Source organism: Elgaria multicarinata, chromosome 2, assembly GCF_023053635.1.
Source record: "Elgaria multicarinata webbii isolate HBS135686 ecotype San Diego chromosome 2, rElgMul1.1.pri, whole genome shotgun sequence".
Lineage (NCBI taxonomy): Eukaryota > Metazoa > Chordata > Lepidosauria > Squamata > Anguidae > Elgaria > Elgaria multicarinata.
The window spans coordinates 105092480-105118567 of record NC_086172.1 but is presented as its reverse complement, the minus strand read 5'-3'; the positions used below and the strand labels follow the sequence as shown (position 1 = coordinate 105118567).

General features: G+C 39.6%; 1 protein-coding gene across 4 annotated transcripts in view; it reads right to left on the bottom strand.

Moving 5' to 3' along the window:
- Positions 1–7788: 7788 nt before the first annotated feature.
- Positions 7789–26088, bottom strand: part of BDNF (brain derived neurotrophic factor) — a 50002-nt gene continuing 31702 nt past the window's right edge. For 3 of the 4 annotated variants that reach the window (XM_063117339.1, XM_063117338.1, XM_063117341.1), the window contains exon 2: positions 7789–8799. In XM_063117339.1, the coding sequence (XP_062973409.1) occupies positions 8038–8778 (741 nt within the window). In that variant the 5' untranslated portion in view covers positions 8779–8799 and the 3' untranslated portion in view covers positions 7789–8037. Of the gene's footprint in view, positions 8800–25025; positions 25098–26088 lie in introns of those variants that run through there. The other variant, XM_063117340.1, reaches the window with a different exon arrangement.

Genomic DNA, 26088 nt, shown 5'->3' with positions numbered 1-26088 from the left:
GGCACCCCACCACCACCACCCGTTTCCATTCCATGCATAGAAATAAACCAGATTGGTAGTTGAATCTTACTTCAAAACAGGTGATGGGACAGTGTCCTCCAGTACAGGTGAAGGCAGCAGGCTAGCTTAGGGAACGCAGGGCAGGACACATGGCATAAACAGCACTATCCTCCAATACCTCAGCACCCCACCCCACCCCACCTCAGTATCTGACACCTGAGCTGGTTGCTTCATTCTGCCAAATAGTAGGGCCATCACTGCTAAAACATTTATCTCAGGCAGAATTCACATGTTACATTCATGGTGAGTAAACAGCATGGTTGGTGGCATGTGTAAGAAATCCCTCATTTTGTGTGGGAGGAGGCTCCAACCATATAAGCATTGGTCACAGAACAGTGAATTACATGATTTGATGCCCACAAGTTTTGCCTCCTCAGTGACAAAATTCAAGGGTCATGAACTGTGTAGTTTTGCTACTTAGGACAAGTGGAAACTACATGAATTGGGCTGACTGTACAACGGTCAGGGAAACCCCTAATTTTCTCCAGCAGTGTTAGAATTGGCCCTAATTATGTAAACCACTACGCAAGCAGGAAACTGCACCATTCCAGATCACACCATTTGCTTTTTGTGACAGCTACCACAAAAGTGAGCATCTCTTGTGAGCTTCATATTTCTAAATTATTACACTGAAGTAGTTATCATCAGGGCCAGGGCCAGCATTCAGCGTTCTAGGGCAATTGCTAGGAGTCCCTTTTGTAATGTTCCAAGGAGTTCTGGGAAGCTTGGGATCGCTGTTTAAATTCCTTACAGTGTCCCAGAGTAAAGCTACATTAGAGGCTTTCTAAGAAATTTAAACTGCTGTTCTAAGTCACCTGCTCACAGAAATGCTGCTGTTGCTTGTCAGTGCTAGGTAAGCCCATCAGGAAAAAGTACTGACATGTGGGGCGGGGGCATCAGAGGCACTTGGCTGAGAGCCCCACCAACCTGAAGCTGGTCCTTGTTTTTTAGCCAATGTACCTATTGCCTATACTTTGAATTAAAATGATAAAATACATAATCATGAGGTATGTTCTGCTCAATGAAATAATTGCTAGGCACCTTGAAAACAGCATATTGGTAAGTTTTGCCATATATCTGGAAGTGTTTTTTTTTAAAAAAAATAGTTATTGTTAGGCCAACTTGTAGAGTGGAGATGTGATTTGTGTTCCAAAACAATGCTTCCCTCATATAATATCTTTCCAGCTACAAGTTTAGGAATTAGGAATCATAACTTTCCCAAAATATTAAGCAACACGCTGGGACTGTTTCATGCAACTATGGCCATGACTAGATGAGGGCTTATCCCAGGGATCGCCCTGGGATCATCCCTGTGCGTCCAGATGATGCACAGGGAATCCCGGGGGCAGGGAGGTGATCCCTCCATTTCCCTGGGATTTTGCTCTACCCTGCTAGCCCATTTTTTCTGCTGTCCCAGGCTGATCCTGAGACCGCAGAACGTGTGGCTGGGCGTCGCGGTTTGTCCCGGCTTCTCACGAGTAACTGTGAGGGGCCGGGAGCTGCACATGGGGCACAGAGCTCCTCAGGAGCTCTGTGCCCATTGGGGGTGGGGGTGGGGGCAGTGGGGGATTTTTTTTAAAAAAAAACACGATTTGCACATGAGCGCTCCGTCTCCTTTAAAAGAAAAAAATGGCAGTCACATGCCACATGTAAACCAGGGCGACGATCTCGTGATCATAAAATCTCACGATCGCCTCCCTTCAACCCCCTCGTCTAGCTGAGGCCTATGTGTGTTATCCTTACTTTCCTTTTTCTAACAAACACAAAAGGAATATAACAAAAAATATAGTGTGCTTTAAATATAAAGAAGTACAATTTATTGAGATTTACAAAGAAATTATTGGCATTTATATCTGCACACAATGCTGAGGCTTGGCCTTTAAAAATTAGTTTTGATTTTTTTTTAATCATCCAGAGCTGTGGTATCATGAAGTGTACAAAGGCTTGGCAGTTATAGCAGAGGCAGATCTTTTTAGTAATACTAAGAGTGTGTCAGATGAAGCAGAATCCAATCTCAAGGTGTGTTTACATAACCATGTTTTTCACAGGGCAACCATAATGATTGTGTGATAATCTTGTTTGAAATTCCCATTGTCCTGGATTTCTTAGTGATGCATGAAATTAGCATATTATCTTGTGACTGTGGTGTGAGTGGCTTATCTGTTTGCCTCCCATCCTCCTGAGGAAAAAGCCAGCAAAATGCTAGAGAGAAACTACATGTTCAGAAATGTTACGTAGTCAAATTATACCACTTCAGACAGTTTGTGGGGAGATGGTCTATTTGAGTACTCTTCCATTTTAAAGAACAATAGCATCAGTCTCCCTGCACATATCTGGAAAAAGGTAGGCCGGAACCATTGGGCAGTATCCTCCCTGCATTCTGAAATAGCGCTTGTGCAGCTCCACCAGATATTTCCATGGTGCAAGTGCTTGTGCTTGTGCAAGCTGTTGCACAACTGGCTTCTCCATCACTCTTGCAACCTAACTTCTGTTAAGATTCTCTTGCGCATAGTTAAGAACCTAGTTTCCACCAGCACAACGTCATTTGCACTAGCGGAATGACACAGTTGTATACTGCTTGTTGGACTGGATCCAGACTTAGTCATACTTAGAGTATACCTACTGAAATCAACGGGACAAGGTAGCCATGACTTAAGTCCCATTGATTTCAGTGGCCCTACTCCAAGTATGACAAAGTCTGGATCCATGGCCTCTGACATGTTAGCTTTTCACAGGCAAGGAGGGTTTTTTTTTATGTTGGAGAAATATTTAGTCATGTTATTCTTCATTCTGAAGTGATAAGAGTCCCAGAAGGCCTGTGATTTTTCTGTTAAGTGTAAAAGTGGATGTAAAAGTAGATCCATGTCCCATCTCCCAAAAAATGAGTCCATGGTCTGTCAGTTTTAACAATTACGGTCCATTTTGTCAAAGTTCTAGGGCAGCCTTCCTTAGCCTGGTGCCCCCCAGATGTGTTGAAATACAACTCCCACCCTCCCCAGCTAGCATGGGCATCAGGTTGGGGGAAGTCTATTCTAGGGTTTGCTCTGCACAAGGAGGCACCTGCAGTACTACTGAAGGAAATAAGAGCAGCCCTTAACTTTATAGAGCTGTCTATTTGTGTGCACATCTGCTGGAGTCGCTTGGTCAGGGCATCTGTACTGAATGCATTGTTCATGGATTCATGTACGTAATTTAAAAGCATTTATAAAGTCAGACTTATCCATTATTTTGTACTTGAATTCAAATCTCTGTTCCTGATTCATAGATATTAGTCTTAATTGTCTTGAATTATATGAAAAGCCATCATTTGGGAAATACGCCTTACGGTTTTTTTTTTGTTTTTTTTTTGCAGAAGAGGACTTCTTGAAACTTCCCCCCCTGTCAGCTGTCCAAATATGAAAAAGCTGCCTAGCTGCCTTACCAACAAGATTTTATTGTTAAAATAAAAGTAGATTTTGTTTTGGGGGAAAAAAGAACACACATCTTCATTGTAAAACTCATGTTTGGTTTACAATTAGAGAAAAGTCACATGGTCCCAAAAAACCGGAGGTTTTTTTTTTATATATATATATTTTGAAAATATATTTAAAAAACATAAAAATCTATATTTAAACATATATTATATGTTAATCAGTACACTTAAATATAGCTTAGTTATATTTACAATGTGACGCAGATGCTTGTAAGATTTAATGCCAGGTTCAATTTTTTCCAAAAATCCCATAAAATTATATAAATATACAATAAATATTTGTTACACATGGTGAATAAGAGAGAACAAGGCCACAGACATTAACTTACATTTGCAAGAGTTTTTTTTTAACAAAACAATAGGGCCAATGACATGCATGAAATACTTTTGCCACAAACAGAGCACAGCAAAACTTCAATTGAGTGACATTTTTGAAACCTCAGTTCAACTAAAACTGCCAAGCCTGTGATCATGTATCTTGTAATAGTAGGTCTGGCATAGTATAGTCATGGGTATCAAGAATAGTACTTGTTCTTTCCTACAAAAAATTGCAAATATTTTAAAGACTAATTCATGTTATGCAGATTTTTGTTTCGTTTTTGCATAGCAGTTTTCTTTGCAGTTCCTGTACCCAAACAAAGATCTGTAGTTGTTTTTGATTGTTTGTGTATTTTCCAAGTTCAACCATTAATCCAAGTTTAACACAGAAAGATATATGAATTGCATCCTCATACGAAGCTTTTAGTCTGAGATCCTCAAACCTGTTACTCCATAGTAATCCCATTAGGTTAAATGGGGTTAACTATAGTGGTTGGAGGATATGAGCCTTAAATTGTATTAAGGGTGAAAGATTATAGATCCGTATCAGTCATCTTCCATTCAGCGAAAATTCAACCAGTGCAATAAGATTTTCCTAATTATTAAGAAAAGGACAGGCGAAACCTGTTTTACATATTTTAAAAAATCCTGTATCAGATTGGAGCCAGAATTAGTCATACTTAGAGCAGACCCATTGGAATCTAATCTGTGCATTTACTCTATGTCTAAAGCTGGATCCAAGCCATAATGCCTAGTAGGGAAAATGTATTTAAAGTCAATTAATATCAAATATGCACATAAATATGTCTAATCATTTACAATTCTGCTTCAGCGAAAATATCTTACTTTAATTGTTAGAAATCGAAGACAAATAGCAATACTTCTAGTCCACAGGTAAAATTAAACCTATGTTCCAGAAATCTTTTGCGCAGGTCAAATTAGTAGACTTTTCCTTTATCTGAGTGAATGTTGACCCCATCTATGGTAAGGCTGGAAGGGAATCAGTTTATATTGGTGGAAGTGATTTGATAGTATGTCTGCTGTTAATTTGGTGTATAAAGTTAAGATCGTATAATAGCAGCCTACAGAACAGGAGACTTGGCTAAGGGATTTGAATGAAAAATTGGGATCATCATATTTTCTCATTGCATAAGAAATCAATCTTCCCCTCCATTTTCATATGTGTGAACAAATGTGTCTACTTGTTTGCAACACAATCTTTCAAAGTCTTTCCATCCCATTAGTATGAATGAATGTAACCAAGATATTTTTCCTTCTTACACATTGTGCCAATATTAAATGTCTGCTAGGATTTTCTGGAGAAGATAACCAGGGACACAGATTAAAGTTAAAGGAAAGAATTGTCATCAGGCAGAAAGGGTGATTCAACTGCAGTTGGGTCTCCCATTAAAAATGGACCATGCCAGCAGCTGCTTTCCTTTAAGGTAACAACCATTTATTTGCCCGACCTTGGGCAGACAGTTGATTAATGGAATGGTATCTACCTACACACTGTCAATGATCAATTGAGTTGGTGTATTTTAACAGTGAACACATGTCCAAGGATAGCAAGCACATTTTGTAATAAAGCAGAACCAATCTTGTTCTTCAAGTATTAGAAGTTGGTAAAAAGCTTTGAAAATTTATGATTCTTTTTATTTAAAAAAATGTACTTCACTTTTGTTTGCATTGGAATTTTATTTTTTATAACCGTACAACTGGGTGTTAGTGGTCATAAATGGGCTACTTCCCATTTATGGGAAGTAGCCCATTTATGAAAGCTCCATTTATATCTGGATGAAAGCTCCATTTATAGTTGAAAGCTCCATTTATATCTGGATTGCTAATGTTTTAAGACAAACGTATCTTAAGACATGAGTCTTTAAAATATGCAAATGTCACCTAAGAAGTGTTGCATTTTTGTCTGCAGCTTAGTTTACACAAACAACAGATGAATAGTGAATCAATGTTTGGATTATATTACTTTAGACTGCAACTGATGTTCCTCCGTTCCTTCCAACAGAAAACTAGATGTCATGAACAACTCTAGCCTAGTCTTCTCTCCGACGTGATGATTTTCTACGCAGGGGACAGGGAAGAGCATTCCCTCTGCAATTTGATGTGGTACAGCCCAAACATAGACCTATCTCATCTATTATTTGTGAGAACTAGGACAAAAGACCGCTACCTAATAAAACTCCAAAAGCCATCCATCTTTGCTGAGAAATAGGCATGTGGATCCTTCTTGCTAAATTACATTGCGTTCATTGTAACACATGGATCTTATGTTACAAAAACAAACAAATGTATTTGGTCAGAAGTCAAGCTAAATTCTTGCTGCAAAATTTCTAACATATCATAGTCATTGTCTATTTGTGTTGGAGGTTGCTGATTATTATCCATGGCCTAAGGCTTTAGTCCTGTGCTCAGTCTCTCACATATATGGATCCCACTGAAGTCAGCTTTAATTAAAGTGCGTACAACTGATGCCAGGACTGCATCCTCAGACTTACTTTTAAACCAAGAGCTGTGGTTCTACAGGATTATGTTTCCTGTAGGAATTAAGGCTATTGTGTGCTAAAACCCCCCACCCCTTAGAAAGACATAGACCCTTAACAGGCATATTTACATGCATCAGGTAGTTGGGTTTTGAGGTAGAAGGCTCTGCCTACCTGATTCCAGAGCCACTCCTTCAGGCCTGGATTATTTCATATTATCTCAAGTACAGAAAGTAGAAGATATTTGAAAACTAGGGCATACTAGACATTCCTTTTACAATAAGAGATCAGACTGTAGTGCATATATTTATTCACAGAGAATGTCTGGACTGCTTCATTGAGACTCTATGGGACTACCTTCAATAGTGATTGTTACTCCTTCCATTGACAACACAAGCCAATTGGTAGTAGACCCTCAATATGTGAGATGCAATGATGTAACTTACAACATTGTAGCCTTCCAAATATATTTGCTTAAGTACAATCTGATTTTCATGCGATTTTTCTTTGCTGAGATTTGCTATTGTACTTCAACAAGATATTTGATCCAGACACAAAAACGATTTGTCCCTTATCCAATTCGATTTGCATGACCGCTGGCCCTGTATGGGGATGCGATTCTCCATCCTCATCAAGAGATGCCTCGAGCAAAGTTCAAGGCAACCCGCCACCAAATATGATGGACACAGATCAGTTGTGTGTAACGGGGCAATCGCCTTTGCTCTGAACACCCTAGGAGAATGGAAACTTGTATTTGAAAGATACTATAATTTGTTTGCTTCCCAGGAGAGGGAAGGTGAAGTGGGGGGAACCCATTTACAACCAAACATGAAACAAGCAAAATGCAGGATTTCTAAGCAATAATCATAGAATAGAATGTATCAACAAACATGGAAGTGCTGCTTGTAACAACTAGAAAAGAGCAGTAGGAGGAACATCAACGTTGTCTTTTTCAGTTGCCTCTTTTTTATTATTATTTTTTCAGTAGTCTGATTTGATATTGCAAACACCTTCACAACATACAAAAAAAAACCAAATTTGTTTTATCCAGAACATATATGGTGTTGACAGGGAGTTCTCCCCCCCACTTTTTTTTAAACCATGTGGGAATTTTAAAATTAAAAAAAAATCAACAGTAAAACTATGACAACAGCACCTTGACATTGTTTTAATTCCAACGCTACCAGAAGAATTTAAAAGCAGTAAACAGATATAATACTAACAGGAATAAAGATACTTACTGTCTAAAATGTAAACGGAATGTTTTGGTTCAATTTTTGTTTCTGAAAGAGGACAGTTTATCATCAATTCACAATTGAAGCAGCATGCAATTTTATTTTTTAAATTTTTTTAAAACGTTTTCAATTCTTGGCAACGGCAACAAACCACAATGTTAGAGGAATGTAATGCAATATTGTTTCTCTCAGAGTTGTGCGCAAACAGATATCTCCTTCCTCTCTCTCTCTCTCTCTCTCTCTCTCTCTCTCTTTCTCTCTCTCTCTCTTTTGCTCCCCTTTAGGTCATGGATATGTTCAATAAATAGATTGAGGAACCACTGTACTGTATAAACTTCATTTATACATGCAGTCCATAAAATTATTTTCTTTCTTACTTGAATAATTTACCCTGTTATGTATATATACAAATAGATAAATTTTGTCTCAATATAATCTATACAACACGAATCCACTATCTTCCCCTTTTTATGGTCAGTGTACAAACACAGGAAGTGTCTATTCTTATAAAGCGCCATCCAACTCTCTTTTTATTATCCATGGTGAGAGCTCTCACGTAAGACTGGGTAGTTCGGCACTGGGAGTTCCAGTACCTCTTGTCTATGCCCCTGCAGCCCTCTTTCGTATAACCCTTTGAGTTGCATTTGGTCTCGTAAAAATATTGCTTCAGTTGGCCTTTGGGTACTGGGACTTTTTCCAGAACTGTCACCGTCGCCCCTGACATGTCCACCGCAGTCTTTTTCTCCGCTGCTGTTACCCATTCGCTGGTACTGTCACATACGCTCAGTTCCCCACGGCGAGCAGGGTCAGAGTGGCGCCGGACCCTCATGGACATGTTTGCAGCATCCAAGTAGTTTTTATACTCCTCAAGCAGAAAGAGCAGTGGAGGCTCCAAAGGCACTTGACTGCTTAGCATAACCCGAGACGAGTACAAGTCCGCATCCTTGTTTTCCTTGCTGGGCTGGATGACCTCCTGCTCATCCAAGAGCTCCTCTATGACATGTTCAAAAGTGTCTGCCAAAGATGTCAACCCTCTTGTGGCGTCATTGGGCCCACCTAGGTTCTCCAGGTTTCCCTGCGTCCGGAGACCGGGATAAGCCAAGCTGCCTTGTCCTCTGAGGCTAACTTCTTTCATTGGGGCAGCTTTCATGCAACTGAAGTATGAAATAACCATAGTAAGGAAAAGGATGGTCATCACTCTTTTCACTTGGTGGAACTGTTAAAAGAGGTGGGAGGGGGGGAGAGACAGAAAAGAAATTTAAAATAAATTGGCTTTTGTTAAGGAAAAAGTCATAAGGTACAAAGCAAACATGTATCTTCTTACTTTTCATAATGGTTGAAAAGGGCTATGTGTTAACCCTACACAACTTTTTACCTCATACAGGTACAACTGACCAGTGGAGTCTGGTGGCTCCGATATCAGTGGGGTGGTGAATTTGCTCTGAGTTTCAGTCAGAACTCTAAAGGAGCTATCTTATTTGGAGGGCTCTTTTAGAGTTCTGACTGGTTCTGACTGAAATCTGGTGCAGATTCATCATGCAACTGACATTGGAGCCACCAGTCTCCACTGCAATTGACATCAGTTAATATTCTGTTGTCCCAATCAATCAACACCAGTTCACACCCAGACAGGTTTTCCTTCCTTAAATCATCAGTAGTGGGTGTGCGCAACTCCCTGTTGCACAGGGGAAAGAAGAAATCTAGCAATGGGCTTGTGCATGTAGAAGTAGGTGCTACCCAATTCACAGCCATATGCAGCACGTTTTAGGCCGTTTCCCAGTTTTATCTTTGATGTCACTAAGGCAGTCATTTAGAATGCTAGCTACGCCAGATGCCAATATAATTGGACAGCTAGGAATAAGTTAAAAATGTTGGCCTGGAAGTCTCTAGGCCCTTGTGCAGTAAATGTCACACTTTAGGCATGATAATTAATTATTCTCTATTTGCATGTCAAGTGTAACAGCATGTTTGGAAAGGTTACTAAGCATCTGCGGTATGCCTGTAATAACTGGGGGGGGGGGGAAATCAGAACATTATTGTCTTTTGTAGAAGATCTCAGTATGGAAGTTGGAATTATATGAACTATAATTGCATTTTTAAAAAACAACAACAGCAAGAACAATAACCCTCTTGTCTTATATTATATCTAAGACTGCAACCTCTCTTGCCAATTTCCTCCCCAAGAATTTAAAAGCAGGGGAACCCCCACCCCAAACTATAGTATCTAATGATTATAATCTAAAGTTATACAGAACTGTGATGTTTTGAATAAGGGGCAGTGTCTTCAAGAAGAGACTTCATGCAATATTGATCTTATTCTATAATTTAAGAACCCTTTGGTTTAGGGAATTCATAACTTTCATTCATCCTCCAAAAGGCATGGAAATGGTCATTGAACAGTGCAATCCTATACATGTATGCTCAAAAGGAAGTCCCATTGAGTTCAATGACACTCCCAGGTGAGTTGAGTACAGGACTGCAGCCTAAAGGACACACTAACTTGCACCTTGCCTTGCTATTTCAGTGCATTATTGGGCTAGGGTGATGAGTCAAGGCAGAAATTCTACAGGTGGAGTTCCCACAAACACTTGCTACCGCTGTACCTGATGAATTTCTGCCTGAATGATCTGTACAAACAACAGCACTCCTCCCCTACAACAATAGGTATTGTGTGTGTCCAGGCATATTTACACCACAGACTTAAAAGTAGTTTACTAGCTATTCTGTATTCTTTCATTAAACCATAACTCAGGATTCTGTAGTCCTCAGATAACTAGAGACCCTTTTAGTCCTGGGAAAACTTCCAGGCTGCCATGAATGGCTCACATCTCAGCTGAAAGTAGTAGCAGCATTACCACTACTAGATTGCTCCCTAGCACTTAAGAGGAAATTCTTTCAAACTTGAAAAAATCCTATAATTTGCACATGGAAAGGATTCTATGATCATTACCATTTCTTTTTACCTCTTTTGATATCCGGATTTTAAAACGTGACATGGAATTAAAAGAAAATCAATGGTTTCTCAGACATTCATGAACATAGATCTGGAATGGATTTGAAACAAATGTGGCTTTCATTTGTTTATTTGTGGCTAACACAAACTGATCTGAGTTGACATATCTTTTGATTATATAAAAGAACAAATCAACTGAGGGTTGAACTACATGCTATGTTAAATTGGTACGTAGCAGTTCTCTATGTTGTTGTTTGACTCATATGTAAGCTCAGAGAAGGGGCCTGATCCAGATTCGGACAGCAGAGGTTTAATCCTTCCCTCTTCAGCCGTGTCCCCTCAAATCATCCCCCATATGGCAGCAGAAATAAAACAACAGTCTCCAGTAACTGCTATGGGGGGGAGTTTTCAAGGGCAGGCACAGCAAGGATGGAAGTATTAAACTTTCCCTCCCTTCAGTCCTGATCTTGAATGGACCCCCACACTTGTGAGTAACCCCCCACCCCCACCCCATGTATTTAACATAACAAGTAGTTTGACCCTGAGGTAGCATCTCCAAGTGAAAATGAAGAGATGGAAGGGAACACTGAGCAACAGGGGAACTATCCCAATTAGAGATAAGCTGAAATATACAGCACAATAGTTCATGAATCCTTGGGAGCCCTTCCACTGGCCCAGGTTTTGGAGGGCCCTCAGGCAAGACACTTCAATGGGCCCCCTCCCTCAGTGAGTTTACCATCTCACCAGCATTGTCACCAGCTACTATTGTGCCTCATCCTCTCTCTCATAACTGCTCCCACTGGCTTGCTTGATAGGCAGAGAGCCAGGGAGCAAATAGGCCGAGGCATCTCCTGCTCCTCTTTCTCACCACCACCATTATCTGGATCACAATGAGACGCATTGGAACAAGCAGGATGCAAGGTTGAAAAAGAGGACCTAGTACAGAGGAGTCTTGTCTGTGGGCCTTGCTGGATTGTGGGCCCTTGGCAGGCGTCTGACCGTGTCTACTCTTGATGCCGGCCCAGCCCATGCATGTGCTTTGTATAGATGGGATGCATCAGGCAGAAACCCATCAGATACATCTGCAACAAGTATTGAGGAACTGTAAGTACGTGAACTGTTGTGCTGATTAATGACCCAATGCAGATATTTTCCTCACAGTTCTTTCATTTCAAAGAAAAGCAGCCTTTGATAAATTGACAGGATGACCTTTAATTCAGTTTTAAGAGGTTATACATATAGTTGAAGGGAGTCTGTGGAAACTGAATAAAAGATCTTATTGAGGCAAAAGTGGAATTAAAGGTTAAATCCAATGTCATAAGAATGGACTTATGGACTATTTTTGTGAACCGCCCAGGGCGATATAAAAATGTAATAAATAAATAAATAAAGACTTCTGCTCATGTAACAGGAGTCCCGCTTCCTCTCCCCTCCCCTGCAAACCACGCATGCCCCCCAGATCTGTTCTGGAGGGTCTCCCAATCCTTGAAAACATATTTGAGGGACGCATGTAGGGATGCTGAAGAAATTCCCAATAGATTCAAATGAATTCATATTTCTATGAATCCGAATGACGAATTTCATGAAGGACAAGCTTTTTCTGATTTGTGTGGACTTGCGGACATTTTTTTTTAAAAAAAAACTTTTGGAGGAGATTTGCAGTAATGCACACTTGTGCAGGTGGAACAATATTCTGGTACATCCCTAAAGAAAATCTGATTCTCTCAATGAGTGGATGATGGAACCCCCTGCAATCCACAAAACACTATATATCATAAAAACTTTGTGAAAGTTCAAGTAATTTCAGAAGTCTCTTTGAAACTCCCCCTCCCGACAGCCTGGATTTCTGAACTTACCAAGGCTATTATCTTTCTTTCTGTACCTGAAAAGCTTGCTCCCCTCTTCTATGCCCTTTCCCAACTTTGTGCCTGACCCAATCTCTTCTTGCTAGAAAGCATTATTTATTCACATTTGTAAAGAAGCAGCTAATGCTCATTTCTGTACTTTTGAAGTTCAGTCGGAAGTACCTCATACTTGGCAGTGAATACTGGAGTAAACACTCTTTCTGTTTGCCAACACGGTGCTATGTAAAAAGACTTACTTCATATCTCTTATAATATTCTGTGGGAAACAAGGAATCCTAACACTTGTCAGAGGAAAAGCAAAACAAAGAAAAGGCTTACGTACCAAGGCAGGAATTGCCCAAGTTTTAGGCCCTGACATTTGTATAAGGAAATATTATGCTGTTAGGAATTCTGTTGACAATAATTTAATTTCAACATGTCCCTTGGATACTCGTCATTCTTCCTATTCTTATATATCATTATGGCATGAGGTTATAAATATTAATAGTTTACTCAGCCCCTGCATGCCATATATGCCTGAATTGTTTGCCATCTTCATTCCGAGTTCTCATACGTGTGTGTGTGTGTGTTCTTTGACATCAAAAAGATCATTTCAACTTTTCACAAAATTGATCTGAATTGATCCAATATGGTGATGCCCAAAGCCAGACTTCAGCATGTGAAATCAGCAAATGTGTGGCAAAATAGCAGGAGGATGGTAAAAGTTCATCTCCCACCGCCTCCAGAATTATCTTCACCACCCACCTACCACCTGGATTCCCATCTTGCCCTTTGTTTACTGAAGTTTCATATCAGATAATTAGCATTGGTAGACTGCTGAACTGGTTCTGGAGCTAGGTTCATCCATAAGATGGTGACATACACTTCTAATAAAGAGAGCAGACAAATATTTAGCTAAAGGTAACTTCAAAGGGGAATGAGAAGGCAACAATGCAGAGTAGGAATTAAGAGAAATGATTGTCTCAACCAGGATCTCAGTAATCTAATTTATTTTATTTCCTGGTTATTTGCCAGTGTCCTTGGGTGACTTAGAGTGCAATCCTACGCATGTGTAGATAGAAAAGAAGTCTTACAAATTTGTAGGATGTTTTTCTGTCTAAACATGCATGGGATTGTGCCTTTTACTTTTTCCTCAAGAAACAAAATTCAAACACTTAAATTCAATCTCACAAATTAGCCATGGGCACTGCTAGCCATCCCAAAGAAAAATACTTTAAAAACATTTATGGAGTTCTTCGTGCATGGGTTTTGAGGGGCATCTGGAAAACAACTATAGGGATTCAAAGAGGATGACAGTCTCTAGATGCATTGCTGTAGAAACTTCATGCGTGGACAACAAATTCAACTGCACTCTCAGATAATATTAAAAACTGTGGCTGGACCTAAACAGTTTGTAAAGTCCAGGAAGTTAAAGACATTGGATCTGTCTTGTCCCATAATTGTAACACAGACTTCATTTTTTTTAAGGGCATGCAGTCAGGAAATGTATGCAGTCATAATGTCTTAAGCAATCATCTTGCTGACTCATGCATCCCCCCAATTGTATAAGTCCACACCTTGCCTAAAATATTCCAGATACATTTTACCATCAAATTCAACACCTGTATGTGTGAGGTACCATTGTGCAACTGATGAAATAGGCTAGGAAAGGCTATGCTATTGCTATAGGCCTCAAAGTCTTTTTGCCTTGTTGCTACTCACAGTGCTTATGTCTGTAGTTCAGGGCATGCAACAACATAGTTATCTACAGGTCCCATCATGCCACGAAGACATACATTGACAGAATTTTGCTGATGTGGGAATATCAGGTTAAATCTAACATCATGCTAGCAGGTGTCTGCTAGCGCAACAGTACTTTCGCCCTCTCTATTGTGGCCTATGAGGCATTGAGAACAGGACACTTGTTGTCTGGCAAGATGCCTTTGTCTTGATTGGGTCACAAGTTTTTCAGATCCGTATTAAGCCGACAGCAGAGATGAGAGTACAGGCCAGAAATAATATATCTACCATTCACATTAGCATTTGCACTTGGCAAGCTCATTGTGCCAAGAGTTAGATAAACACGAGGTGTGTGTGTATGCATAGATGTCTAGCACAAATCTCATTGGCTAGACAGCCCTTGAGTCCTCAAGTCATAACATACAATTAATGTGTTAGAAACTATTGAGCAGCAAAAGTAGAGGCAGATAAGGGTGGTAGAAAGGAACTAGAAAGCACATATTACTTAAGAGCGTACATTTTGATGCTGGCATGTCAGGTTGTACAAGCTACAATAACAGCAACCAGATCATGTATTTGTTTGATTGTCAGGATTTCTACCCCACATTTACACTCTTACTTGGAGCACTCAAGGTGGCTTACCTTTACATCATAAAAAACAATACACAACATTTTGATAAAATCACTTCAAAACACAGCAGAAAGCGGCAACAGTAAACAAACTAAATGCCAAATGGAAACAAGGAAAATCAAACCGAGCCCAGGCCATAAGCCTGCCTAAACAAAGAAGATCTTCAAATAGCAGGAGAAGGCCATTAAGAACGAACGAAATGAATCTCTCAGAGTAATCTTATGTAAACCATCCAGAGATCTTCGGCTATGGGGTGGTAAACAAATGCAATAAATAATAATGATAATAAATTATTATTATTATTATTATTATTATTATTATTATTATTATTATTCTACTACTACTACTACTACTAATAATAATAATAATAAAGTGTTCCACATCCTGGGCACTGCTGCAGAGAAGTTCCTTTCCCTCATTTCCACCAACCATACCTCAGATGGTGATGCAACATGCAGAAGGGATTTCCTGCTGATCATCACAGATGTGTAGTACAGTATTTAAAGTATCCCATTAGTGTCAGATACCTTGTTCTGAGCAGCCTGATACAATCGTGCCTCTTCTCATTCTTTCTGAATCAACTTGAAACCTCGAGACTGATCACCTGTCAGCCAGTTTGAAGAAAGTCCAGGCTCAGAGGCACCTCTAGACTCATTCTAGTGCCTGCTTTTATGTTGACCCCTACCTATGAAGCATTTGATGCTACCAGAATTGACAGCATTCATGATCCATTAGTACCATCTGTATAGCCTAGATGCTGGGATCCAGAAAACTGCATGAATATATCTCTGCACCAAAGAGTATCAAGCTTGAGTTTCTCAAAGAGCCACCCCACACCCATCCATTTCATATGGCAAACTGAAGGTATTTCTCCAAAAGTAGATAATGATAAGGTTGTTGCTCAAGGTGGGGTGGGGGTGGGTGATGAGTCAACAATTCCATTGAGCTCATCCAAGTCATTGGGTCCATCTTAAGTAAAAAAAAAAAAGGGATTTCAGCTCCCATGTGCTGATTGCAGGATTTACCTCGCCCTACAGCATCCTTTTGCACTGGAAATAGGGGAGATCCATGCACAAAAACATGCTTCTGCTAGAGATTTATTGTGCACATGTAACTATAAGGAATTTGCAGCTATGATAAAATGTCATAGGGTTGTATCTAATGTCAATCTAACAAGTCCCATTCATTTCAATGGGTCTACTCAAAGTAGGACTAACATTGGATAGATCTCATGATGTTTTTTCCCCTCACATAATTGCAGGTAAAGCAAATGAGGTTAAACCGTGTTAGTTTATAGTCATTTGTACTAACTGGCATGAGTTCATGCATAGTTCTATTCAGTTTTAATTTCCTTTGAGAAAGATGAATGCAATCATTCTCCAGGTCAAATACTTTCCAGCCTTTGTCAGATATAGTGTTTTTATATGCTTTAAATTCAGAAACAAGGGAACACAGAATTTGTCAATACCAATAATAAACTTCTCAGATATCCATGTCAACCCTGGAAGGGTTACATAATGGATGTATCCACAACTATTAGCCCAATGTGCCTTTCTACTTCTATTAGTATGATTTGCCCTCTTGTATATCATTTGAAACCAAACTGGAGAGAGATCTGTTTCTTCAGGATATTATGCTATCTAGAATAATTAAGATCAAACTTCAAGATGGGAACTTAAATGTCAAACATGCCCATTTCCAAGTCAATGGCAAATCACCTAATCAAAAAGATGATTCCTAATATGATGCCCCTGAATCTAGTTTGGCTTGCTTGGTCAAATTACCTGGAACTATTTGGTTTCCAGGCAGTTTTTACCTATGCATTTAAAACCACTATAACCATTTTAAAAACGATGAGCCAAAAAACAGACCCAGTATCATTACATATTGCTAAATGCCTGGGAGAAGAGAAAAGTCTTGACCTGACGAAAAGATGACAATGTCATCTATGGTTTTGTGTGTGTGTGTGTGTGTGTGTGAGAAAGAGAGAGAGAGAAAGACAACATACAGTAATAAGAAATGGAAGTAGAGAAAATCTTTTTCCACACATAAAGACCCAACAGTGAGCTCATCGTGGAAACTCAAGAGGCCAATCACATAAAGTGGGCTAAACTTGTGGTATGAGGTCATAATGGAAGCACCATTTATGTTTAAAGAAGTGGTTCATTAGAGCTGGATACGTTTTGGGTCACACATTATATTTTCCTTTCCTAGTAAATGAACGTTTGTTTCTCACTTACACTGCACAATCCACATCTTTCTTTGAAGCTGTATTCGTGTTGCAAATATTTCCCCTCCCCAGTACTCAGGCTACATCTGAAATGCCAGATTCTGATTTCTAGTACCCAGTCCTATCCTCTTTTATCACTTGGTTCAGTAACTCAATTGGCCAGTTTGCATGATTGCAGTGAGGGAAATTAGCTATGCTGACTTATTCCCCGGCTGCACATGCCTAGGGTGACCATATGAAAAGGAGGACAGGGCTCCTGTATCTTTAACAGTTGTATGGAAAAAGTAATTTCAGCAGGTATCATTTGTATATATGGAGAACCTGGTGAAATTCCCTCTTTGTCACAACAGTTAAAGCTGCAGGAGCTATACCAGAGTGACCAGATTTAAAAGAGGGCAGGGCACCTGCAGCTTTAACTGTTGTGACGTAGAGGAAATTTCACGAGGTTCTCCATATATACAAATGACACCTGCTGAAATTCCCTTTTCTATTTAATTATTAAAGATACAGGAGCCCTCTCCTCCTTTCCACATGATCACCCTAGCTAAAGCCCATTTCCTGCCTTGCATTGATAAGTACCTGCGGTCAGCTTTTTCCGATATAGTAAATGGCCATAATTTTAGATAGAGCTCAGTTACAGATACTATTTCTAGTTGTAGCTACAGATCTTATTTCTAGTTTGCCCTGGAATATGTGAAGTACTAACAGGAATGTCCACCAATATGTGCAGAGTGTGTTTTCTATAGCAATAAGTACACCAAACACAAACCTGGGACGAAGTGACAAGGCCCTCCAAATCAGAAATCACGACTTTCAGGAGATTTGAGTCATAGCACATCCATCTCTCTTTAGAAAATATCTGCTCAACATTATACATAGAGATATATGTGCGCACACAGTATATTATATTTCTTACTCATCTTTCTCCAGCAAACAGACCAAGTTTGGTTGCAAATCCATGCATCCTACACACTTAACATGTCAAATCAGAAATAATGAAGAGAGGGCATATACTAAAAGCCTACATTCTGAATTGCACGGGTTCAGGTGGCCGTGGAATGAGGCCTTGCAAAGTACTCTGGTTTGAGTTGTTGGAATATGTGCGTTTCAGGAAACACTAGAAAAACACCACCTGAGCTTAACTGCACATCTGAATTAACTTTGTAAAGGTAAAATAATACTTCATTATTTTTTAGTGTACAATAAAAAAAGGTTTTAATAAGCCATTCAGTAAAATACAGAGTGTGGTGTCCATGTACATTTTTGGTATGATCCCACTTAATTCAAATCAATGGGCATTTGGCCATTGATTCCAATGGGTGGCAGGATGGCCAGATGCAAAGATGAAACAAGCTATACCTGCTGAAATGCCATCTCTACCACAACTATTACAGGGGTAGGAACCTGTTCTCTTTTGCATCTGGCCACTGTAATGGGTGGTGGAAGATTGCATCCTCTTAAGAAGTCTGGAAGGTTTCCAGCACTGTGTCTGGCTAATTTACAATTTATACCACTTAATTGTGACACTAATAATGCAATCCTATTGATGTCTTCTCAGAAGTAAGTCTCACTGAATTCAATGGGGCTTCTTCCAAGGAAAGTGTATGTGCTCACTTACCTGAGAGTAAATATAATTGAAGTCAGTAGCACTTACTCCTGAGAAGAAATTCATAGAATTGCACATCACAATTTCTGAAGTAGAAAAAAAATAAAATTGATCATCAATGAATACATTAAAGTTAAATTACTTTTAAATTATCTTGAGAAAGTGCAAGTCTATACACTCTTATCTGGGAGCAAGTGCCATTTAACTCCATATGAATTATTGTGGAATAAACACACATTGGTGTTTATAAAACTAGCATGTTTAATCAAAAGTAAACTCCAACGAATTCAATGGGACTCTTAACTTTCCAAGTAAATGTGCATAGGATTTTACCCCAAGTAGGGGAATAAAATTAGGAAACTGATAATTCATTTATGTTATCATGTATGTAGCATTTCAGATTGCTTCGGCTTACTGAAAGGTGCCTGTAAAAGATTCCTGCTTTATTTATCTTTTTATAGGCGTGAGAGCAGATACCAAAACGGAATGCATGTCAGCACATGATTAGCAAAGAATAAATGTACAGACAGCACGTAGGATTAGTAGTCAAATGCATGCGCCACTGGCTGTTCTACACACACAAGTTATCCTTCAGGATATTTATTCATTCAACTATATCATTATTATTATTATTTTAATTACTGAAAACACCCCCCACATGCACATTAATCACACACAAATACACTCAAGTGTTCCTAAAATGGCGATGGAAGAAGAGTTGCCCATTTGACGGTTTATAATTTTGCTCAGACAATAAAACCAGCGAGCCAACAGATAACGGCAATCAGTGTGAAATAGGCTTTTGGAGGCTTCAGAATGAACTATGGCAAGATATGAGATTCAGTGGGGAGAAAACTATAATCTATGTTAAAATACATTGTGTTGTTTGAGAATAGAATTCTCTTGCATCCATCATCAAACTATTAGGACATCCGATAAGACTTCTATGCCATAACTCTCTTAGTCAATAGAGCTCAGATGACTTCCCTTCCAGCAAGTTGCATTGGATGGAAAGACCATCACCCAAGAACTCTGATCAGGTCCCCAGAAGAAAAAAAAATTAAGACGTTTGGGGAATTCAGTGAAAAAGTGAAAAGCTTTCTACCAGCCTTGGTCCCATTAACTCATCACTTCCCTCATTCCAATCCCTACAATTTAAGAAATTATATTCTACATTTGAAAATATAGTTTATGGAAGAAACCCCTACTCATGGGTACAAATAATACCTCTGCGCAAGAAACCACTGTTCAGCTCTCACATCCTTTAGGATTTTTACCTACACAGGCACAACAGAAATTAATGCAAGGCATATCTACACAGGCCTTTTACTCCAGTTCTACTTCACTCCCACTTTATTGGCTAGAGTGGCCAACCTGATGTCTATGCAAAGCTCCCAAGCGGGACATGAGTGCAATAGAACCTCCAACTCATGTTCCTTAGCACCTGTTATTCAGAGGTATACTGTGTTGCCTCCAATATGTGAAATAATATATAGCCATGACTAGTAGACACTGATAGCCTTATCCCCCATGAATTTGTCTAATCCCCTTTTAAAATTGATCAAGTTGTTGACCATCATTGCTACAGCTTGCCCTAATGAATTCTATAGTTTAACGAGGCACTGTGTGAAGGCTTCCTTTTGTCTGTCCTGAATCTCCCATCATTCAGATTCATTGGGTGATCTAGAGTTCTAGTATTATGAGAGAGGGAGAAAAACTTTTCCCTATCTACTTTCCCCACATCATGCATAATTTTATAAGACCTCTATCATGTTCCCTCTTACTAACCATTTTTCTAGCTAAAGAGCTCTAAATATTGTAACATTTCCTCATCGGGGAGTTGCTTCAGCCACTTGATAATTTTTATTGCCCATTTCTGCAACTTTCCCAACTCTACAATATCATTTTTGACATTGAGTGACCAGAATTATACATGATATTCCAAGTGTGGTTGCACCATAGATTTGTATAAAGGCATTATAATATTGGCAGTCTATTTTCTAATAGTTTCCCTAATGATTGCCAACATTGAATATGCTTTTTTTCATAGTAGCTACACAGTAGGTTGATGTTTTAATCGAGCTATCCACCACTATCCCTTTCCTGGTCAGTCACTGCCAGCTCGGACCCCAACAGTGTGTATAAAGTTACATGTTTTTGCCCCAATGCATGTCACCTTACACTTTCTCACATTAAACCACATTTTCTGTTTTAATGCTCATCCCCCCACTTTGCGGAGAGCCTTTTTGTTTCAGCCACCCTAAACAATTTGGTGTTGTCAATGTACATGGCCACCTCACTGCACACCCCTAACTCGAGATCATTTACGAACAGGTTACAAAGTACTAGTCCCAATTCAGATCCTTTGAAAACTCTACCATTTAACATCCCTCCATAGTGAAAACCGTCCATTTATTCCTATCTCTGCTTTCTATCCTTTAACCAGTTACCAATCTATAAGAGAAGCTCTCCTCTTATTCCATAACTCCTGAGTTTGCTCAGGAGTCTTTGTCAAAGGACTTTGCCTAAAGCCTTTTGTCAATAAGGTCTAGAACATCATCTCTTGTCATTACTATTTGACTCATTTCCTCAGACCCAGTTCCTGCAAATGTCATTTCTCACTTGGGTTTCTGCCTTACATCATATGCTGTGAAGACACATACAAAGAATTCATTCAGTTTCTCTGCAATCTCCTTTTTCTCCTTTAATTTGCTTGTCCTCTCTAGCTGGTTCCTACTTCTGAAATATTTAAAGAATTTTTCATTGTTTATCTTAAAGCCCTTTTTGCATACTTTATTGTCTGCTTGCATTTCTTTCATGGAAGTTTATGTTATTTTTGTTCTTCTCTTTTGGGCAATACGTTTTCTGAAGTAAGACTTTTCTCCAATAGCTTCCTTGACACTTCTCGTTAAGTATGCCGGTGACCTCTTTCCTCACCAAATTAGAGTTACCAAGATTTGCTTATTTTCTGAAAGTCATGACAGTTAAACCAACATAAAACTGATAAAATGCACTGGAACATAGTGCAAGATATAGGTGTTATTAGACAAAATGGAAACAGTGACCACAAATTTATCAAATTTAATTTATATGAGGGGTTTGAAAAGGAAGCTGCAAGGGAAAGTCAAGAGGGTAAACTCTCCAGAATGCTGGGTTGGTGGGGGGATACACCAAACTACAATAATAGAAACTCACTTAAAATGTGTACTGCAAGTCAAGAAAGGTACCACCAAGTCAAGAGGTCACCAGCATAGTTAATGAGAATCATCTGTTAGAAACCCCTAGATCCACTCAGAACTACAGTTTCTGGGGGAAAGGGGGTAACACTGTTAAATCTCTCTGTGTGTGTGTGTGTGTGTGTGTGTGTGTGTTGATGTAGACATGTGCAAAATAACCCAAACAACAATTTAATTCAAACATACCACAGCAGTTTATGTTCTCACATAAATGGTTCCTCCAAACATTGCTATTTATAATACTGCAAGTCATGACTTCGATCCATATTGGGAAAGTAGAGTATGTTCATTTTGTGGTGATATTTTCCCATTTCAATATGAATCCGAGTTGTTGGTTAATGTACTTTGAATGTTGTAAGGGACCCCTACAAACATATCAAGCAACTAATGTTAGATGATATATGGATTAGTTTAACCACTCATGTTATTTAAAGCAGAGTTTTGATGGCTTTTTTTTACCTTCAGGGTGATTGAAACACTAATTAGTAATTATATTGGCAATCATTAACAGGGTCATGCAAGCAAAGGAAAATCATTACATGCTGGGTTTTTTAAAAAACAAACATGTGCACACACACATATACTGTATATCACCCACTTTATCATGATTTTACTATAGTGCATAGATTTGGTGCAAATATGGCCTATTCATATTAGAATGTAAGCCTATGTGGCAGGGTGTTGCTGTTTTATTCTTTTACTATGTACAGCACCATGTACATTGATGGTGCTATATAAATAATAATAATAATAATAATAATAATAATAATAATAATAATAATTCATTCGACAGAAAACTTCCTCTTTGAGTTGAGCCCAAGAGAAATCATGTAAAAATGGAATTATAATTCAGTTGGTTTTGCGATCGAAGCTCCCTCAAGTGTTTTCAATCTGGTGTTGTCTAGTAATTATTATGTTGCAATAAATGTAGGAAAATCTTTACTAACTAGTGAACATATTATCTTATTGTAAATCATAGCTGTGCAGTGGGAACATTCTATCAATATTCTTATTTATTTATTACATTTCTATACTGCCTAATAGCCAAACCATAAAATACAACACAATAAAACATAATATAAAAGTTTAAAATGACAGTTTAAAATAAAAAAATAAAACTTAGTGCAAAGATTCAAAATGCAGTAACATATTTTAAAAGAACAGAAACTGAAAGATAAAAGTGCCTTAGAAAATAAGAAGGTGCCGAAGGTATTTTTCAGCACCTTATACCAAAAAACACACAACATAGATGCCAGGCAAACCTATCTGGGAAGCTCATTCCACATTCAGGGTGCCACAACAGAAAAGATCCTCTTCTGAGGCCTTAGTAAGACCTAAGGTTTACCCCAGGACCATCCTGGGGTCATCCCTGCCTGCTCCGGGATCCCGTGTGTGTCATTTACATGAACAGGGATGACCCCAGGATGGTCCTGGGATAAACCTTAGGTCTAGCTAAGGCCTTAATAGCCACATGCCTCATTTCATTTGGCCTCACTTCACACAGAAAGACCACTGAAGACAATCTTATAATCCAGGAAGGTATCTATGGGAAGAGGTGATTGCTCAGGTAACCTGGCCCTAAACCATTTATGACTTTGAATGTTAAGACCAGCACTTTGAATTGGGCCCAGAAATGGACTGGCTACCAGTGAAGCTGGAAAAGGACTGGTGTGATGTGGGCAGGATCTACACTACTGCTTATAACGGTTTATAATGGTTATGACAACTGTTCAGGCCCATGACACATTACATATATAGTTTTCATACCGTTTTAAAAGTGTTATATCCTGCTTGGTGTAGATCGGCCTGTGGTCTCATTGGCCAGTCCCTGTTAACAAACATGCTGCCCTGTTTTGTACCAGCTGAAGTTTTTGGACCGTTTTCAAAGGCAGCCCCACGTATAACACATTGCAGTAATCCATACGAGAGGTTATCAGAGCATGGATAACTGTAGCTAGGCTCTGCCAGATAAGGACATACTTGGTATATCAGCCTAAGTTGATAAAAAGTGCTCCATGCTACCAAAGCCACCTGTGCCTCTAGTGACAATGTTGTCCATGAGCATCCCCAAACTAAGAACCTGCTCCTTTTGGGGGACTGCAACCCTCTCCAGACCAGGTTGAGCATCACTTAGCTGTGCAGATGAACCACCCACTAACAGTACCTCCGTCTTGTCTAGATTGAGTCTTAGTTTATTGGCCCTCATCCAGACCATTACTGGCCCCAGGAACTGCTTCAGAACAGCCACTGCCTCACCTGTGCTATACCAGCTGTATGCTCAAAGGAAGAGGGTGCTTGGGCATGGTCAAGTCAACTGCCTAAGTCATCTCTGCATTCCACAGAGCAACCTGGGCTTCAACAGGAGCACCAGTCATGCCAGCAGGAAAATCCCCAAGAGCCCTCTAGAATCCATTAGACTCCGCGTCTGGACCATTTTAATTGCCTGCTGAGAGTCTAAAACACAGTAGGAAGTGATACAACCATGACAGGTTCTGAGGTTTGATTTGGCTAAAACTGGGATTGTGGCTTTCACTATTGGCCCCATTGCCTCTTTTCCCATAACTGGAGCACTGTAAGTAGGGATCAGCAACTGATAGCAGCTCCCATCTATTTCCTGTTAATTCCAATGACTCCCTACCAAGAAACCTCATAGATTGCGATGCCACTGCCACCTGCTTTTCATCCTTACCTCTCATGGTACCAGTATGTTCCTGGGGTGGGATGGGAGAAGTCAAGTCTATTATGCAACTAGAGCAGGGATGAGGAACCTCTGGCCCACAGGCCAAATATGACCTACCAGTCTGGTCCATCCGGCCCGTGGAGCCTTGAGTCAGGCCCCTCCCCTTCCTTGAAGCACAGAGCATGTTCTCATTAAGGACAATGGACTTTCATTCTCTTGTGCTGCCTCAGAGTTCTGTGTGGTGCAGAAACCAGAATTGGAATACTGCTAAACTTCAACTCTCCAACACATGGCAATTCTCTTCTAGCCAGCGACAGAAGCATGCAAGACTAAGATCTGTAGGGCCCTAGCAGTGAATGCATACCAAGGTCTTGATGGCAAAGAAAAGTTTATAAGAAAAGGCAGACAGTCCAAGAAACTAGTGGACAGATATGATTGTGAACATCTGGCCAGCTTTGGATAGAGGAAGAAATCAAGAGGGATAATGGCCACTCAGCCTCATGTTCAAAGTATGATGCTTACCTTTGCTGATATTCTGACTGTGTGTGGCAAAGAGTTGATAAAAACACCTTGCTATTAGCCATGGCCGGTCCTCAGAATGCAGAAGATTGATAGCATGCTGCGCTGAACTGGAAATGCCAGTTAGCAGAGCTGCAACAGGTATCCGGCAACAACAGGGTTGTTTGTTTTGTTTTTAAAGTGCTTGTATTTGTCAGCAGCATTGTCAATCATTTGCCGGCTATCCATGAACTTATGTGCAGCTTCCTTTCAGCACATGCTCAGTCCAGTCACTTGCTCAGCACAGCCATTAGGATGCTTTCCTTATTTGGGCAAGGATGCCAGCTTGCATTCTGGTTCCATGGAGGGTGGCCTCAGGAAGTGGGAGCCTGAAACTCCACCACCCAGCTGAAAAGAGCAATACGGATTCACTTGCCATACTGATCCAGTTAGCTAACAGCTGGGTTCAAGAAAAGCCTCTTCTCATCCCATTCCACTGGAGCTCAGGCAGTGGGGAAATATTTGTAGCAAGGAAAACATGCAAAGCTAATGCATCTCGGTAAAGGCATAATGCAGGCAGTCACGGTTGGTTTCCTGCCCCGACTAGTACTTCTTGATTATTTACTACCACTACAGTTTAATTACATACTTTATTGCCACATTAGCAGAATTGCACTGGAAACCTCTCGACCTGGAATACTCTTGAAATGAAGTGATTTGTTTTAAAATTCTGCATATTTACACACACACACACACACACACACACACACACATTTTGTAACAAGCAATAGCCTGTGATCAAACATGGTAATTAACAGAAGAATACCATACACTGGTAGTATATAATCATTGGGCAAGAATCCTGCTGAGGAATTTGCCACAACCTTTTCATTTCCCTAAAATGTATATAAATACACCCCTACGAAAAAATAATATAAAGTGATTTATACATTTATCAGATTTGTAACTGTATACACACATATGCATTTATATAAATTATTTATACAAAGCTAAATGGGGCTTTAGACAAGAGTTTCTCTCTCCACAGATAGGAAAGGGGTTTTGCCCCCTTGTTAGAGAAATTGTT